Source organism: Stylophora pistillata, chromosome 3, assembly GCF_964205215.1.
Source record: "Stylophora pistillata chromosome 3, jaStyPist1.2, whole genome shotgun sequence".
In the NCBI taxonomy this organism is placed as follows: domain Eukaryota; kingdom Metazoa; phylum Cnidaria; class Anthozoa; order Scleractinia; family Pocilloporidae; genus Stylophora; species Stylophora pistillata.
The window spans coordinates 1,089,516-1,107,500 of NC_142521.1; the positions used below are offsets into that span (position 1 = coordinate 1,089,516).

General features: G+C 44.0%; 2 protein-coding genes and 1 long non-coding RNA gene across 3 annotated transcripts; 1 reads left to right on the top strand and 2 right to left on the bottom strand.

Annotated features, from left to right (window-relative positions):
- Window positions 1-5,368: 5,368 nt before the first annotated feature.
- Window positions 5,369-17,810, top strand: LOC148734002 (uncharacterized). Its single transcript, XR_015999117.1, has 2 exons — window positions 5,369-5,702; window positions 17,005-17,810. It is a non-coding gene; the product is annotated as an uncharacterized LOC148734002 (long non-coding RNA).
- LOC148734003 (uncharacterized) lies at window positions 9,535-13,071 on the bottom strand. The gene is made up of 2 exons (XM_088753948.1): window positions 9,688-13,071; window positions 9,535-9,605 (listed from the first exon to the last, which is right to left on the bottom strand). The coding sequence occupies exon 1, from the start codon at window positions 13,069-13,071 to the stop codon at window positions 10,021-10,023; it is 3,051 nt and encodes a 1,016-aa protein (XP_088610074.1). The 3' UTR covers window positions 9,535-9,605; window positions 9,688-10,020.
- Window positions 14,246-16,639, bottom strand: LOC148734004 (uncharacterized). Its single transcript, XM_088754792.1, has 2 exons — window positions 16,500-16,639; window positions 14,246-16,417 (listed from the first exon to the last, which is right to left on the bottom strand). The coding sequence occupies exon 2, from the start codon at window positions 16,170-16,172 to the stop codon at window positions 14,367-14,369; it is 1,806 nt and encodes a 601-aa protein (XP_088610918.1). The 5' UTR covers window positions 16,173-16,417; window positions 16,500-16,639; the 3' UTR covers window positions 14,246-14,366.
- Window positions 17,811-17,985: the final 175 nt, after the last annotated feature.

A 17,985-nucleotide genomic window follows, 5' to 3' on the forward strand; every position in this document is an offset into this window, starting at 1 on the left:
GGCCGCGTGGTGATGTGATTCGTGGAAGTAGTAGGCGTGAGTACAAGGCTCACATCTTCCTCTTGCACAGCCTCTCACTCTCACGCATGCCACTCCGTCGCCCCTGATTTGCTGCAGTTGCGCGTCTATTGCCGAGGTTTCCCTGGGTCTAGTGCACCTGGTATTTCATTTTGGTGGCGTTGTCATGCGTTTCGTGGAAGTGGCAGGCGTGAGTACAAGGCTCACCGCCTTCTTTAGCACATGTGCCTCATAGTGCACAGCCTCTCACTCGTAGGCGTGCCACCACGGCTCCCGTGACTTGCAGGAGGTGCGCGCCTACCCCCCAGCTCCCCTGGGACTATCTAGTGCAGGCAGGAATTCATTTTAGCCGCGTGGTGATGTGTTTCGTGGAAGTAGCAGGCGTGAGTACAAGGCTGACCCCTTTCTCTTGCACAGCCTCTGACTCTCACGCATGCCACTCCGTTGCCCGTAATTTTCCGGAGTTGCGCGTCTATTCCCGAGGTTCCCCTGGGTCTAGTGCACCTGGGATTTCATTTTGGTGGGGTTGTCATGCGTCTCGTGGAAGTGGCAGGCGTGAGTACAGGGCTCACCGCCTTCTTTAGCACATGTGCCTTATAGTGCACAGCCTCTCACTCGGAGGCGTGCCACCGCGGCTCCCGTGACTTGCAGGAGGTGCGCGCCTACCCCTCAACTCCCCTGGGACTATCGAGTGCACGCGGGAATCCATTTTAGCCGCGTGGTGATGTGCTTCGTGGAAGTGGCAGGCGTGAGTTCGAGGCTCACCCCCTTCTTTTGGAGAGCGTCTCACTCTCACACGTGCCACTTAGGCGCCCGTGATTTGCAGGGAGTGCGCGCCTACTCCCCGACTCCCCTGGGATTATCTAGTGCACCCGAGAATCCATATTGGCCGCGTTGTCATGTGTTTGGTGGAAGTAGCAGGAGTAAGTACAAGACTCACCGCCTTGTTTAGCATATGTGCCTCACCGTGCACAGCCTCTCACTCGCAGGCGTGCCACTACGGCTCCCGTGATTTGGCAGGAGCTGCGCGCCTACTCTCCAACTCCCCTGGGACTATCTAGTGCACCCGGGAATCCATTTTGGCCGCGTGGTGATGTGTTTCGTGGAATTAGCAGGCGTGAGTACAAGGCTCACCCCTTCCTCTTGCACAGTCTCTCACTCTCATGCATGCCACTCCGTTGCCCGTGATTTCCCGGAGTTGCGCGTCTATTGCCGAGGTACCCCTGGGTCTAGTGCACCAGGGATTTCATTTTGGCGGCGTTGTCATGCGTTTCGTGGAAGTGGCAGGCGTGAGTACAGGGCTCACCGCCTTTTTTAGCACATGTGCCTCATATTGCACAGCCTCTCACTCGTAGGCGTGCCACCACGTCTCCCGTGACTTGCAGGAGGTGCGCGCCTACCCCCCAACTGCCCTGGGACTATCTAGTGCACGTGGGAATCCATTTTAGCCGCGTGGTGATGTGTTTCGTGGAAGTAGCAGGGGTGAGTACAGGGCTGACCCCTTCCTCTTGCACAGCCTCTCACTCTTACGCATGCCACTCCGTTTCCCGTGATTTCCCGGAGTTGCGCGTCTATTGCTGAGGTTGCCCTGGATCTAGTGCACCTGGGATTTCATTTTGGTGGCGTTGTCATGCGTTTCGTGGAAGTGGCAGGCGTGAGTACAGGGCTTACCGCCTTCTTTAGCACATGTGCCTCATAGTGCACAGCCTCTCACTCGCAGGCGTGCCACTACGGCTCCCGTGATTTGCAGGAAGTGCGGGCCTACTCCCAAACTCCCCTGGGACTATCTACTGCACCCGAGAGTAAGTTTTGGCCGCGTGGTGATGTGTTTCGTGGAAGTGGCAGGCGTGGGTACAAGACTCACCGCCTTCTTTAGCACATGTGCCTCACGGTGCACAGCCTCTCACTGGCAGCCGTGCCACTACGGCTCCCGTGATTTGGCAGGAGGTGCGCGCCTACTCTCCAACTCCCCTGGGACTATCTAGTGCACCCGGGAATCCGTTTTGGCCGCGTGGTGATGTGTTTCGTGGAAGTAGCAGGCGTGAGTACAAGGCTTACATCTTCCTCTTGCACAGCCTCTCCCTCTCACGCATGCCACTCCGTCGCCCGTTATTTCCCGGAGTTGTCCGTCTATTGCCGAGGTTCCCCTGGGTCTAGTGCACCTGGGATTTCATTTTGGTGGCGTTGTCATGCGTTTTGTGGAAGTGGCAGGCGTGAGTACAAGGCTCACCGCCTTCTTTAGCACATGTGCCTCATAGTGCACAGCCTCTTACTCGGAGGCGTGCCACTACGGCTCCCGTGACTTGCAGGAGGTGCGCGCCTACCCCCCAACTCCCCTGGGACTATCTAATGCACGCGGGAATCCATTTTAGCCGCGTGGTGATGTGTTTCGTGGAAGTGGCAGGCGTGAGTTCGAGGCTCACCCCCTTCTTTTGGAGAGCCTCCCACTCTCACACGTGCCACTCCGGCGCCCGTGATTTGCAGGAGGTGCGCGCCTACTTCCCGACTCCCCTGGGATTATCTAGTGCACCCGAGAATCCATTTTGGCCGCGTTGTCATGTGTTTGGTGGAAGTAGCAGGAGTAAGTACAAGACTCACCGCCTTTTTTAGCATATGTGCCTCAGAGTGCACAGCCTCTCACTCGCAGGCGTGCCACTACGGCTCCCGTGATTTGGCAGGAGGTGCGCGCCTACTCTCCAATTCCCCTGGGACTATCTAGTGCACCCGGGAACTCGTTTTGGCCGCGTGGTGATGTGTTTCGTGGAAGTAGCAGGCGTGAGTACAAGGCTTACATCTTCCTCTTGCACAGCCTCTCCCTCTCACGCATGCCACTCCGTCGCCCGTGATTTCCCGGAGTTGCGCGTCTATTGCCGAGGTTCCCCTGGGTGCAACGCTCACCCTTAGTTTCGCACATGTGCCTCATAGTGCACAGCTTCGCAGTCAGTTTGACTATTATTAAATTTTTGCACAGCCTTGAATTAGGTGTTGCAGTTTTAAACTCTTAAAAATAAAAAAAAAAAGAAAGTTGTCTTTTCGATTGCATGGAGACTAAGGATTGCTATATGGAGCCTGATATTGGAATGCAGCTAAGTTATAGCAAAATTAACCAGTTCTACGTAATTCTTTGGAAACTTAGAAACTCTTTACAGGTCTTTTTTTTTTACCATTACAATCTTTTATTTTCCCTCTATTCTTTTCTCATGTATATATGTCTATTTGTCTTTAATGTCATTTTATTTCCAATCGAATTATATTAAGTGAAGTAAAGTTTGACCCAACAGCAAGCAGGCAGGCAGGCAGGCAGGCGTTACACCCACCACTTGCTCCCTGGTTGATATCTAGCTTTCTTTCTTCCCTGTACATCCTTCCAAAGTTTCGTATCTCAAAGGAATATCTTGTAGATATATAGGAAAATAAAATAGAAGTATTGATCTTTTTTTTTTAAGGCTGGCTGGCTGGCTGGCTGCCTTATTATCGACATAACTGCGTTGCAGTTATGTCAATTTGCAGGGCAATTTCTTCAATTACTGAACAACGAACATTTCATTCTTATCATTTCACACTTTCAACACCCTCCCTTTCCCCTTATTAGCAATTATTGTAAATGAACCCACTATTTCCTTCAAAGGTTGCCGGATAAATCTATAGCATTTCTTAAAACAAGTCAATTTTACTTTCTTGTTCTTTCATAGCACTATTTCACACAGTCAACAATTCTAGGCAGAACAGGAAGCAACTTTTTGGTGAGCAAATTTTTTCATTCATCAAATGAGGATATTCCAGTGAGTCAGGATATTCCACTGAGTCAGGGATGGGCATGGGTGTACCGGATAATTGTTTAAGGAATCTCACGTGAGGCAAGAGGATCTGTTATTCAATCACACAAAACTCTCCTGAAACCTTTCTTTGGTCGTTCTTTGGTGCATGTGCTACATTGAACCAACCTCTGCAAGTCCCTCCCTAATTTAAAAAGCACTTAACAATATCATCGACCAAACCACTATGGATGGGTCGCTTCGGAACTCCCTTTCAGCATTAATCCTCAGGCAATTCCAACTTCTTTTTTCATTCGAGTTCCAACACCATTGTACTTATTCCAACTTGACTAGGAATTTTTCTTTTTCAATTGATGGCACCTGCATGCATCCACAAGAGCAATGGATTTATTGCAGCTGTTGCCATCAATTTTTCAATTCATGCAAATTCATGGCCGGGAGCCTCTCTCATGCCATATGGAAATAACTCATTACCAATACACTCTCAGGACAGATTTCAAACCAATTTGTTCATGTAACAGCATCTAAGATAGATGATTACGAAATTATTACCAAATTATTACCATTAACTACCAAAGCATGAAGGCATGGCATTGTTTACCTTGTATGAATTTGAATCTTAGCTCATTATCTGAAACTGAGAAGTCAATTATACATACTCAAAGAAATGTAATAAGCTTGCCTTGGCATGGAATGCATCACTATGTTTGACGGGTTATCGATCGAGTACTGAAAGTTGTTGGCTGGCTCTTGAGCAAGCAAATAAACATTTACAAAAAATAATACGTTCGTTTGAGTAACGTACTTACATTCTAGGTAGCGTACTTACATCCTAGTTTGAAAAGAAAAGTATATCCGCGATTTAGATCGGCGATCAAACGATCGAACGGCTCGCGAACTACAACATAAACATGCTGATTCCACGCATGCGCAGGCGTTTGTTGGTATCGCTTATAAAATTTCATGTTACAGTGGTAGGGCGCTGGACTAGTAATCTCAAGATCGGAGTTCGAACTCCATTGGTTGCATCCTTCGAACTTTTAACTCTCCTTCTTAGATTTTATTGCTGTTACCTTATTTGCTTTCTCTTTAGACACTTCTGTACTTCATGTAAGATGTTTTGGACGAGAGTCGAGATTTCGTATGTATTATGTATCAATCGATCGATCATCTACTTTGTTGCTTTGAAAAATATCTGCTCTCTTTTGCCTTCAAGTCGTCTACTTTTCTGCTTTGTGGAAATACATTCACTAGGTAGTTATCTCTTTTATACTTTGCTCTCTTAGAGTACCGATATCAGTCCTACTGATCTTAGTGAGGTCATTTTTATATTTGCATATTGGAAATTCCATTCGCGAGCACCCGTACCACTTCCAGGATATATCAAACCACAAACTAAGTCTAAAAGCAACTCGCTTCTTCAACACCACACCTAAAACCCCCACTCTACAAGCTCAAAAACTCCACGCGCCATGCTTATTTATTTGCGCAAAAAACATACAGAGTTGCTTTTACACTTTCCACCTGGCCCTCGTCTTCTATCACTCCATTCTTTGAATGATACACAAGGCTTACGGACTTCCAGGCTTCATGATGCCCTTCCGTCACCAGGCGGCCCTAAATCAACCAAAACAACATAACTCCACCCTTTATTGCTTTCAACCCGCCCGCCATTACTAACACTTCACTTCACTTCGCTTCACTTCACTTCACTACACTTTGCCGCTCAAATGCAACGTCACCATGCCTTCACGCGTCATCACCTACATACGGGTCGCTACGCACATTTATTCACAGCAACCATCCGCACGCTACTCTATATTGCCATCTAAATGGTTATCCACAGGCCCGGACCGCTATTCTTGCGCAAAGAAGTAGCTGCAATTCATCTCCAATCGCAGGATTTCTGTAAGTTAATTGCTCACTTACAACAATTTTGCTTAGGCTTCAACTTTACTCCATATGCATGGCCATAAACCAACGCCATTTGGATAATGCGCGCTGTTCATTCGGGTACAACCTATTTATAACATTTATAGTTTTTCAAAAATGTCTAATCTTCTACAGCACCTAGGAATCTTTAAACTTGCAAGCCATTTTTTTCCAAAGAACTACAATTTTCTAGAAAATATTATGCTTCTCCATTCTTCAACTCAAGTCAAAGTCCTTCTCATGTTCAAGCGAATATTTCATATCATACCATAAAGCAGCCAACAAATCTTTCAAAACTTTTTGCAAACTTCAACGAGTATAAAGTTTCCAAATTTTAAGCGTGCTAAAGCATAGTTAGTAGAAGGGACTAACTATGGCTACAGTTAGTACTTTTGGGTTACAATATTCAGCTTTCTACGTTTTTGTTCAAGCGCGAAATGTTTATGTTTCTTTACGTACCTGTTACCTTTCATCAAGTTTTATTTTCCGCCTAATCCCATTGTAGTCGTTTCTAAAGCCTTCCCACACCTTCTCATTAAAGTCAGTGCTTGACAGTACCGTTTCCTATGACTGTCAATGAACAAGAGCGACATTTTGGTCACAAAAAGTTCTTTATTTCATCCTTGAACAAACAACGACAAATTAAGCCCTTCACTACGCTTTCTTATAAAGAGAATTGTAGCAACCAAATATGTTGATGAAAATAAAGATTCTCCTGCCTAAATAATTTTAACAATTTCACCATTTTGAGCGTTCAAGGTTTCAGCTGACTGCTCTTCCAATTGCAACCTAGTTTTACCTTTGTCAACAGTCGTGAATTTCCATGCTTCCCTTGCGTAAAATTGGATAAAAGAGCAACCTCACCACACCGTTCATTCATTTCGGCGGGTTCATTTCACGCCTCTAAATATTTCTCGTTTCAAAGTTTCTCGCTACTTGAGAGTCCCGCTTTTAAAGATTCCCCATTCCCTGTTTTCAAGATAGCTACTTGACTTCACTTGCAATACCTTTTCCAAACTCCATACGAAAATATTGAAGTCCAACTTCTTTTTTTTACAGCGCGGCGAAAAACTAAAATGAAATTTCATTTTCATTTTCCTACACAATTGAAAATTGGTTGGCACTAAGCTACACGCACTACAATACTCAAACTTATTCGGTAGAAGTTATCTTGGTCTTAAACTCAATTCTCCCAAATTTTTTTACCAGGAAATGTGTAGCAATTGGAGGTCACAATTAATTATCATCAATTCTTGGGAGTTCAAGGGCTAAAAGACCCCCCAAATGGATGTTTTACTTTATCCTCATGGTTGGTCTACTGCACATTTTATAGGCACTTTAATTAATTCCATTAGTAGAGGGGATAAACATTCATGTAACAAACATCAGAAAAAATCAATCTTCACTCTCTGCAGAGGTTACAATATTTAAGTCAAGTATTTTTTAAAGTCTCTTAATGCTTGAAAACCCACCTGAAAATTTTACTCAGTTTTGCCTCACTTTTACCATTGATGATCATACTGAGGTATAACGCCTGCTTTCAGTGGTTTCATTTCAAAAAGCAAAACTTACAAAACCTGCATGAGGAGTCAAGCAGCTACATTTTATAAGAATCTTACTTCCACTTGAACTACCTCTGACTTTTTTCTTTCCTAAAATGGCTGGTTATTTTGAAAATAGCAAAGTGTAGGCTCTCTTTTCTAATGGCCCTTACCAAAACCACATATCTTTTACGTATATCTCCTACATATGTCTGACATATGTCACATACATGTAACATATATGTCACCTACATATGTAGCAGATATATGTAAAATATATGTCACATACATGTAAAATAATTTATCTGACATATGTGTCACATGCATGACACACATGTCTCCAATGTAGCAATTTGGAACCTATGTGCAGTTATGAGGCATATATGTCAACATATCAGTTTTACAAAAAGTATTAATGGGAGCTAGCTATTAATTGTGAGATAGGTTGTGCTTGCTCCCGCACAGAGCGACCTCCTAATTTTTTTTTCAGTTTTAAGTTTTTCAATTTCTAATTATAACAGTTCTCAATAGAAAAAATTTGCTAAAACGACTATAGTACAACAATGACAGAATCATTAAAAATTCATGTCAATTGAGGTTAATTAAAGAGACTGTGATTACAATCATGTATTTCAAGAATGATCTAAATACAGTAGAAATTTAGTTAAACCAGGTTTAACTGAATAAAAATCAGAAGCAGAGAACTGAAAAACTAAATTTTCCACAAGATTCAAGCAATTGCTAAACTGTTTTTTCAATGTGCCACATTTGAAGTCAACCAAATATTGATTTGAGCAGCTTCTATGGAGCTGTTGTGTAAAACCATGTTTAACAAAACAGCTTTAAAGCATATTTAGGCTTTGGTGTGAATGGGGTATTACTGTCTGCCATAGAGTTCTTATGATGTCAGTTTGGAGAATTTTCTACTGGATCAACCTAAAATCCCCTGACTTATGTTTTTCTAGTTATTCTCGCTACTTCTCTGATACTTGTTGAATATTAGATATCGTAAGGAGAAATTCTGTCTTGGTCACAATAAAGGATGATAAAGGATGAAGATCTGTATGATTAAAGTTGAGTAAATGAGTACATCAATCAATCAATCGATCAATAAGAACTCTACTAAAGGGTGATAGAACTGTAATATGGGCAGGTTCTCTCCTGGTGCAGTGATGATATGCCATGTCTATAAACAGATTGAAGTCACTGGAGATAGTTTGAAAATATGTGGTACTGTGCTAGTCTTGGTGGACTCCATAGAAATAAATGCCTTGAAGGTTTTTGAGAGATTCTCAGAAGCAATCCTCATCAATTCATTTGGAATATGCAGTTGAGTTCTGCTCTCATCTAATTTAGAGAAGAGATTACAAACCTGTCCTTGAGTCATCTCAGTTAGAGCAAAACTCCAGGAAGGAGGAGATTTTCTGTTTTTAAGGGGGTTGCAAGCATAATTCCCTAGGGAGTTGGCAAGTGTAGGACTCATCAATATATATTTATTTTTTTCTTCTTTTGATTGAGGCAGTGTATTTTTACAAGGAATCATCCTATTCTGTATGAACTGACCTAATTATTGAGATGTTGCGATTTTTTGTTCTTTGCATTTATCTTAATTGTTCGTTTATCTACAACTTCACTAGCGAGATCTCCTTAAATTGAATCTCCTTTACTGTCTGCCATGGAGTTCTTAAGACGTCGGTTTGGAGAATTTTGTATTGCATCAACCTAAAATCCCCTGATTACTCTTTTTAGCTATTGTCAGTACTTCTCTGATAGATATTGAAGATAGATATTGTAAGGATAAATTCTGTCTTGGTCACTTACGGGAGTTAAAGGACAAAACTCCAGGGTGCAGAAGATTTTCTGTATTTAAGGGGGTTGCAAACATAATTCCCTAGCGAGCTGGGAAGTGTAGGGCTTATAAATGTATATGGTGTATGTGAAAACATTTACTGCATTATAAATGTATATTTATGTTTTCTTTTTTTGATTGGGCCAGTGTATTTTTACAAGGAATCATCCTATTCTGTATGAATTAACTGACTTCATTATTGAGATGTTACGATTTTTCGTTCTTTGCCTTTATCTTAATTGCTCATTTATCTACAACTTCACTAGCAAGATCTCCTTAAACTGATTCTCCTTACAGTCTCCCATAGAGTTCTTATGAAGTTGGTTTGGAGAGTTTTGTATTGGATCAACCTAAAATCCCCCAATTGATGTTTTTAGCTATTGTCAGTGTGCACGCAAAAACGGTACGACAACACAAACTTGAACACGCGTACTTGTAATTATGAACAGGACTTTACAATCTTGAACGAACGTTGTACGGTTTCGAAAACTAAAGGAAAACAAAGGAAATTACAACTATAAATACAGAAAAAAGGCTAGACAAACAAGAAACAAAACCAAAAAAAAATTACGTTTGTGTCCTTATAATATAAACGATGACGTTAAACGGGCGTTGAAACGATTCCCCACTTCGATCGAGCACATGTATTTTTTAACTCGCAGCGCCTCTCGGGATCTAGCTAATGAGTGCGTGACATCACGCATAACGGCAGTAACATTCCCGACCCCTTAAGCGATGCTTAACATGGAAAGCTCTTAGCTACAAAAATAAAGTAATAATTATGAAAAATAACTTGTCATGTCCTTTGCTAAAGATAACGAGTCTAGTCCATCACACCATCCGCTTAAAGAAAATAGGGACTATGAATATTCCATGAAGGTTCAGCCTTTACGAGCTTCTTGTTTCATTGTTCATTATCGAGGCACGATTGTTCTTCCTTAGCTAGCAAGAGGACAACCTTGTCAACCGGTCGGCGTAGTTGGGAGGTTTGGGTCTTCAAATGAACCGTGCGTACCAACCCCTTCTTGTCTGATTCCGCACTAATGACTCGTCCCATTGGCCAAACACTCCTCGGGCAGTTGTCGTCTTTCAACAGGACAACGTCTCCGACAGCTAGATTCCGTTTGGGACTGTTCCACTTCGAACGAGGTTGGAGAGTTGGGAGATATTCTCTCTTCCAACGCGTCCAAAATAAGTTTGCCAGATACTGCACTCTCCGCCAGCGCCGCCTCATATAGACATCTGCACGTTGAAAAACTCCTGCTGGGGGAAGTACAACGCTGGTTTTCATCGTCAGGAGATTGCTGGGACTTAGTGGGTTGAGATCATCGGGATCACTCGAAGCGAATGTTAGCGGTCTCGAGTTAATGATAGCTTCAACTTCACATAGTAGAGTCCTAAAGGATTCGTCATCCAGACGGGAGCCATGCTCATGGAGTAGAACAGTGAGTACTTTGCGGGTAGTGCGAATCTGCCGCTCCCAAATGCCGCCCATGTGGCTGCCACTCGGTGGGTTGAAAATCCAATCCGTACCCTCTTGATGCAACCTGCTTCTGATTTGCTCATTGTCCATTTCATAAACTGCTTGCTGCAACTCTGTCTTAGCGCCTACAAAATTTGTTCCGTTGTCGCTCCGGATCTCTCGGATAGGCCCACGACGAGCAATAAATCGCCTCAGAGCCTGGATAAATGAATCTGTTTCGAGAGAATTGGCGGTCTCAATATGCACTGCTCTACTTGCTAAACATGTGAAAAGGCATCCGTACCGTTTGAGTTCCTTTCGACCTTCTTTGATCATGTACGGACCGAAGTAATCCACGCCAGTATACGTAAATGGCGGGGCTGGAGTCACTCGGTCTTTAGGCAAGTCAGCCATTTTCTGTTCAGCGACAGGGGCACGATTACGGCGACAAGTAACACAATTTGCGATTAGGTGACGAACAGCAGCATTGGCACCGGTGACCCAGTACTTCTCCCTCAATTTAGCAAGTGTGTGACCGCGGCCTGCGTGTGCTAGGCGTTCGTGCAGGCGTTTGATAATCAAGTTCGTAACGTGACTCTTGCGAGGTAAGATGATGGGGTGTTTCGTTTCTTCTGGAAGATCGTCAGCGCGGCTAAGGCGGCCACCAACACGAAGGAGGCCTTCATGAATGTAGGGATCCAGTCGAGTTAGGGAACTTGCTTTCTTCAGCACCATTTTCTTTTGCTTTGCCCGACCCCGTTCGTCTCCGCCGTCTTTGTCACTGACTTGTCTGAGAGCGTCAAACTCTCTACTGAAGAACTGCGACGGTACAAAGCGAAGGATGGCCATCTCGGCCTCTTGAAACTCTTGAACTGAGAGCGGTACGCAGCAGTCACCCACTACCTTCGTTTCAGCTTGTAGTGACTTCACGCCCGACCTTGCTTGACCATGGTCTGAATCTATCTCGAGAGAACCCTGGGCTCTAATCTCCTTCCGTTTTCGCAGTACAGCCTTGATTCTAAGGAATGCGGCCACTGACAATCTCAGACGATACCAATTCGAGTGGTATTCTATTAGCTTGTTAACTGACGTAGCCGTGGCTTCCGTTACCATGGTACCGGCGGAAGCAACTTTTCTGACCTCAGGGTCGTCATCTGAAACCTCACCGACTGGAAAGGGCTGCTGCGGCCAGTCTTTTTCTGATTTCCCTAAGAAGTGTGGACCATTTGACCAGCGTTGCTGCTGTAGAAGTCCAGCGGCGGAAAGCCCTCTTGAGGCATCATCTGCCGGATTGCTACTGGTGTCCACGTATTTCCACTGCACAGGACTAGAGAAGTCCCTGATCAATTGCACACGATTTGCCACGAATATCTGAAACCTCTTCCGCTCGTTTCTTATGTAGCGGAGAACCGTCGTCGAGTCGGTGTGATAGATGATAGACTCAGGCTTAACCTCAAGCTCTTCATACAGCATTTGTCCCACGCGAACAGACACGGTTGCTGCAGTTAATTCTAAGCGTGGGACTGTTACGGTCTTAATAGGTGCAAGACGAGCCTTCCCCATTAAAAAGGAACAATGTATGCGATCCATGTCATCCATTAGACGTAGGTAGGCAACGCATCCATACCCCACCGTGCTTGCATCGGAGAACAAATGGAGCTGTCTGGAGACAACTGAGCCAAAACCCGGCGGCTTGTGACACCGATCAATGTGAAACTGCTCTAGTAACGGAAGCTCTCCACACCATCTTAGCCATTTACTGCGGCAGTCTTCCGGAATGTCGTCATCCCAGTCGAGATCTTCATTGCGGCAAAGATCCTGTAACAGCTTCTTTGCTAGAAGTGTGAAAGGAGCGATGAAGCCCAGGGGATCAAAGATTGATGAGATGGTGGACATGACTCCTCGTCTTGTAAACGGTTTGCTGTTAATGACGATTCGAAATCCAAAACAATCTGATTGCACGCACCACTGTATCCCTAAGGCACGCTCGATAGGGAGGTTGTCACAGTCAAGAGTTATTGATCTGACTTCTTTCGATCGCTCATCCTCTGGTATAGACTCTAAAACTGCACGACTATTGGAAGTGAATTTGGTGAGGCGGAATCCACCTTTCTTACAGGATTGCCGAAGACCTTCGATCAGCTCGACTGCTTTACCTTCCGAGCTTACGGAACGTAGACAATCGTCCACATAAAAGTTATTTCGCAGCGTGTCAGCAACCAAGGTACCGTACTTATCTTCGTTATCCCTTGCGGTTCGCTTAAGGGCAAAGTTAGCGACACTTGGCGACGAGGCCGCTCCAAATAAATGTACAACCATCCGATACTCTTGTAGCTCGGCTTCTAGATTGCCATCTGGCCACCATAAGAAACGAAGGTAATCATACTGTTCAGGAGGAACTGTAACCTGGTGGAACATGGATTCCACATCCCCCATGAAGGCTACGGGGTCTTCACGAAATCTGGTTAGCACGCCTACTAGGGAGTTTGTCATATCTGGACCTTGCATCAGACAGTCATTGAGCGACACGCCCTGAAACTTTGAACTACAGTCGAATACGACGCGTATTTTTTCTGTTTTTTTTTCGGGTGATAGACCCCATGGTGGGGTAAATACCACACCTTGCCTGGGTTCGGCATCAGCAACTCATTTGGAACTCTTTGTGCATACCCTTTAGCGATGACATCGTTTACGAAGGAAACGTAATCAGAGCGGTATTTAGAATCTCTCGACATCTTTTTCTTCTGCCAGTTTGCTCTTTTGATAGCTTGCTCCTTATTGTTGGGCATGATAATATCGCTATGTCGCAATGGAAGAGGAACTTGGTAGTGGCCGTCGACAACTTTCGTCTCCCTTTCAACCATAGTTAAAAACTTTCTGTCTTCTTGAGAGGGCCCACGCTCGTCCGGTGCTTTGCTTACGGTGTGATCGTTGAAGTCCATCTGCAACATTCTGAGCAATGACGTTGGAGCAATGATTTCCTTCGGCGTTTCCACTTCTCTCACTGTAATTCGGTTCGCGATCATTTTGTCCTTGTCATGATCAGTTCGGACATGGAGAGGTCCACAGACTGTCCAACCATGGCGGAGACGGAGGGCAAATGGGCCATCGCTTCGACAAGGTACAACTTCTAATGGTTCTAAGGCGGGCGGGCAATTGCTGCCAATGAGTAGTCCAATCTCCAGGTGAGGCTCAAGCTCAGGGATTTTCTTCGCAACCTCGGAAAGGTGTGACCACTGATTTATGAGACTGGGCGTGGGAATTTGATGATGTTCTGCTGGGATTTCATCTCTTGTGTATGAGCGAGGCAACTCAATGGGATTCTCATCATCTAGGCTCGTAACGATAAGATCGTCCAGAATGATGCTTTCCACTTGACTCTGTCCATGCATGGTGGTGAGTTGTAGCATAACCTTGACACCGTCTATTCCTAACTGTCTCCTGATATTTTCGGTTGCAAAACAGCCGCCACTACCATTATCGTAAAACGCGTACGTGACAACTGAATTGTTACTGCCCTTCTGTTTAACTTTAACTGGGAGTATGGCATGTAGCACTACGGACTCCTTGCAACTTGGTGCGTCCTGTACAGGTTTAGAGACATCAATGCGTCTATTGCTAACCGCTATAGACTGGACTTCCGTCGCTTGGGGTTTGTTACTGACGCTCTCTCTATTCATTGTGAAACCATCAATGTGCAATGCTGTTGGGTACCGTTTCTTGCACTTCTTGCAGGTGCGTCTCTTTACACAACCTTTGGATACATGATCAGATTCGTAACAGGCAAATCATAATTTTCTTTCGTAAAGAAATGTCTTCCTTTCATCTATGGTCTTTTTGAGGAATTCCGCACAATCATCCAGGTCATGGTTCTTGCTGCAGAAGGGGCACAACTTTTCCTTGCCACCAGCATTGTTTCGGTTCGCATGGTTTACAGCCTCTACGCCGGGAGTGGCGATACCGGTGGCAAAACTGTTGCTTGTTTTAGTTGCTGACGAGGGCTTCTTCTTGCCATCTCTCCCACTGTTATCTCTGCGCCTTTCCTGGCTACTACTTAAAGCCTGCACGCCAAATACAGGGTCGTTCGCTGATTCGGCTGCTGATACCACAAAATCAGCGAGATCCTTAAAGCTCGCTATCCTTCCGTTCTCTTTCAATTTCGCAGCACGATCACGCCATCTTGACTGGAGATGTGAGGGAAGCTTTTTTGCAATGGTCTGCAGGTTCGTAGGATGATTTAACTCATTCATATGAGACACGCTCGTCATAGCATTTTTACACTTAATCAAGAAAAGCGATAAACGTTTAAGTCCTGATGCGTCATCTGGTCGAACTGGGGACCATCCGAGAGCTTTGTTCACATAGGCCATTGAAACCTTAAAGGGATCCCCATATTCCTTCTCCAGTAACCTCCTAGCCTCCTTATATCCTTCAGAAGGGTCCATATGCAGACAGCCTCCAATAAGTTCTCGTGGTTCCCTTTCAAGATGTTGTTCCAGGTAGTATAAACAATCTGCCGCCCTGAATGTTCTGGACTCTATCCTTGCCTTGAATGCCATGATAAAGGTTCCATATTCGATGGGGTCTCCTTTAAACTTGTGCACTTCAGGTTGAGGCAGAGTCATTGCTGCAGCCAGTTGCTGATGGGTTGCAATCATTTGCTCATTTTGCTGTCGCTGCATGGCCATCACTTCTTTGAAAGACCTTTCATGGGGTTCCAATCGATAGGGATCATCAGCTGCAGCGATAATTCCTTGTGGTACATCAGTGGTCCCGTTGTTAGCCGGAGGCGATATCTCGCCAGCTAGACTGTTTGAATGAAACTCTGGGGCAGCAGGGTTAAGATGAGCGGCAGGTGTTGAAGCCATGAATTTAGGTTCACTTTGCTGGAGACAGGGAACAATACCATCCTTATTTTCTAGGTTACCATCATTTTCCAAATCGGCATAAACCCTTTCTCTGGCCTGGGCTTTCGCTATTTCAGTTTCCAGTTTCAAGGCTTCATCTGCTGCTCGTAGAGCTTGTTTGCGTTCTAGCATTTGTTTTTCAGCTTGTAATTCGGCTAGCTTAAGTTTCTCCTTTGCTCGTGCAGATGACGTTGAGCTGGCTGAAGACTTCTTCGAACGGGTGCTAGCACGGGACGATTTGGATGAAGCTGATTTTACTTCTGAGAGCAGATCAAGTTCTTCTGTTAAGCGACGTTCTGCTACATTCATCCATTCCATAACCTGTTTCCTAAATTCCAAAAATGACCTCTCCTTACTTTCATAGCGATCAAGTTCCCTTTCTTGATCCTGTTCGGAGGTCAACTGGCAATAATAAAGGTCACGTGCTTCTTGATACTCTTTGAATAACGTGTTCAATACAATGACCTCTGATTTCACTAAATGGAGATTGTTCTCATCTTCCATTAAGTTTGTAAGAGCATTCCTTTGTTTTGACACAGCAGTCGTTTTGGCAGTTTGATCGTTTTTCAGTCGCCTTAATTTCTCTTCTTGACCCTTTTCAGTTAATTTCCTTACACGAGTATCGGGACAGCTTTCGTTCGGAGGAAACCCAGGCCCAGCGCCCTCAGCGGCAGGTTCCTCGTTCATGGTGGACTAGGCACTAATTGATCCTTCGGTGGTCGCTTCAAATTAGCGATGAGTGGCGAACAATTCGCCCAACATTGCAAATAAACGTAGGATAAGTTCCAATAAACCAGTATGCGATGAGGGTTAAACTTTTCGAAACGAAATGTGCACGCAAAAACGGTACGACAACACAAACTTGAACACGCGTACTTGTAATTATGAACAGGACTTTACAATCTTGAACGAACGTTGTACGGTTTCGAAAACTAAAGGAAAACAAAGGAAATTACAACTATAAATACAGAAAAAAGGCTAGACAAACAAGAAACAAAACCAAAAAAAACTTACGTTTGTGTCCTTATAATATAAACGATGACGTTAAACGGGCGTTGAAACGATTCCCCACTTCGATCGAGCACATGTATTTTTTAACTCGCAGCGCCTCTCGGGATCTAGCTAATGAGTGCGTGACATCACGCATAACGGCAGTAACAGTCAGTACTTCTCTGCTAGATATTGAATACACATTGTAAGGAGAAATTCTGTATTGGTCACTTATGGGAGTTAATTAAAGGACAAAACTCCTTGGAGGAGAAGATTTTCTGTATTTAAGGGGGTTGCCAACATGATTCCCTAGGGAGCTGGCAAGTGTAGGGCTTACACAATCAAAATATTGATGAAGCTAGCGGCAATATCAGAATTTGTTGTATAGAATTTATTGTTGGCGATGATTCTTGTCGGGCCGGATTGCTCTTTAGTGTTACGATGAAGGAGTGTTAATTCCGATTGATTTCTACATTGATTGATTTTATGTTGACTTTTTTTCTGTATTTTGTTTTTCTTTTTTACACAGAACACAGTGGAGTATTTTTTGATGAAATGAGGTGGTTGCAAAGCTTGAAAGATAGTGCGGAGCCAAGAAAAGTATTTTGTAAGGAAGCAAGAGGAACTAAAGACAGTGATATAAATATATATATATATATGTGCGTAGTAATTTTAGATATACACACACACACATATATATATATTTATATATATTTGTAATTATACATTTTTCTGTATTTCTTAAATATTAACTATACTCTAATATATTAAGCTCTTTTTCGAGCTATTCTAAATCCAACTTTAAATAAAGTTATATGTGTGGAAGTCTCAGTGTGGACGGGACCATGATTTGTGGTAACTGCAAGGCTGGCTACACCGGTTGGCTATATTGTGACTTGCAGAGAATTCTCGATTCGCTGTTGCTATTTCCTCAGCTACAAGGAGCCCTGATTCAAATTTGCGTGGGCCCCGTACGGTCTTTGCAGATCTGCCGTGAATGCATGCGGGAACCATCACGAATGTGCATCTGTCGTCTGATCTGGACTCGCTGGTTTGAAAGGCATTTAGCCATAATGGAGGATTCAAAGTTCCACTGGTCCTTGATTTCTGTCCAAATGTTTAAGCGCCTATTATATTAGGGCTTGTGTTTTTCTCCGGTGTTAGAGGAAACTAAGCAAGAAAATGTACTCACTGTCTTCAAACTGTACGCAAAGCTTCAGAACTAAATTAAAAATTGTGTTGCCTCCCCTGACCAAGAGAGAACTTCTCCATACAATATCAATACCTTATCAAGAGGACAAGTGATGAGAATAAAGAAAAGCATCAGTTAGCGGATTGCTAGTCGCTCCAGCTCCACATTCTCTGAACTCACATCGTAAGAATACAAAATACAATTTTAAGAGTAAAATTTATGGTTTCCTCCTCCAGACATTCGAAAAATATGACGATTATATTGATTTGTCTACTTTAATAGCACAACTATAAGACCCCAGCTTGTTCTGTTCATCGC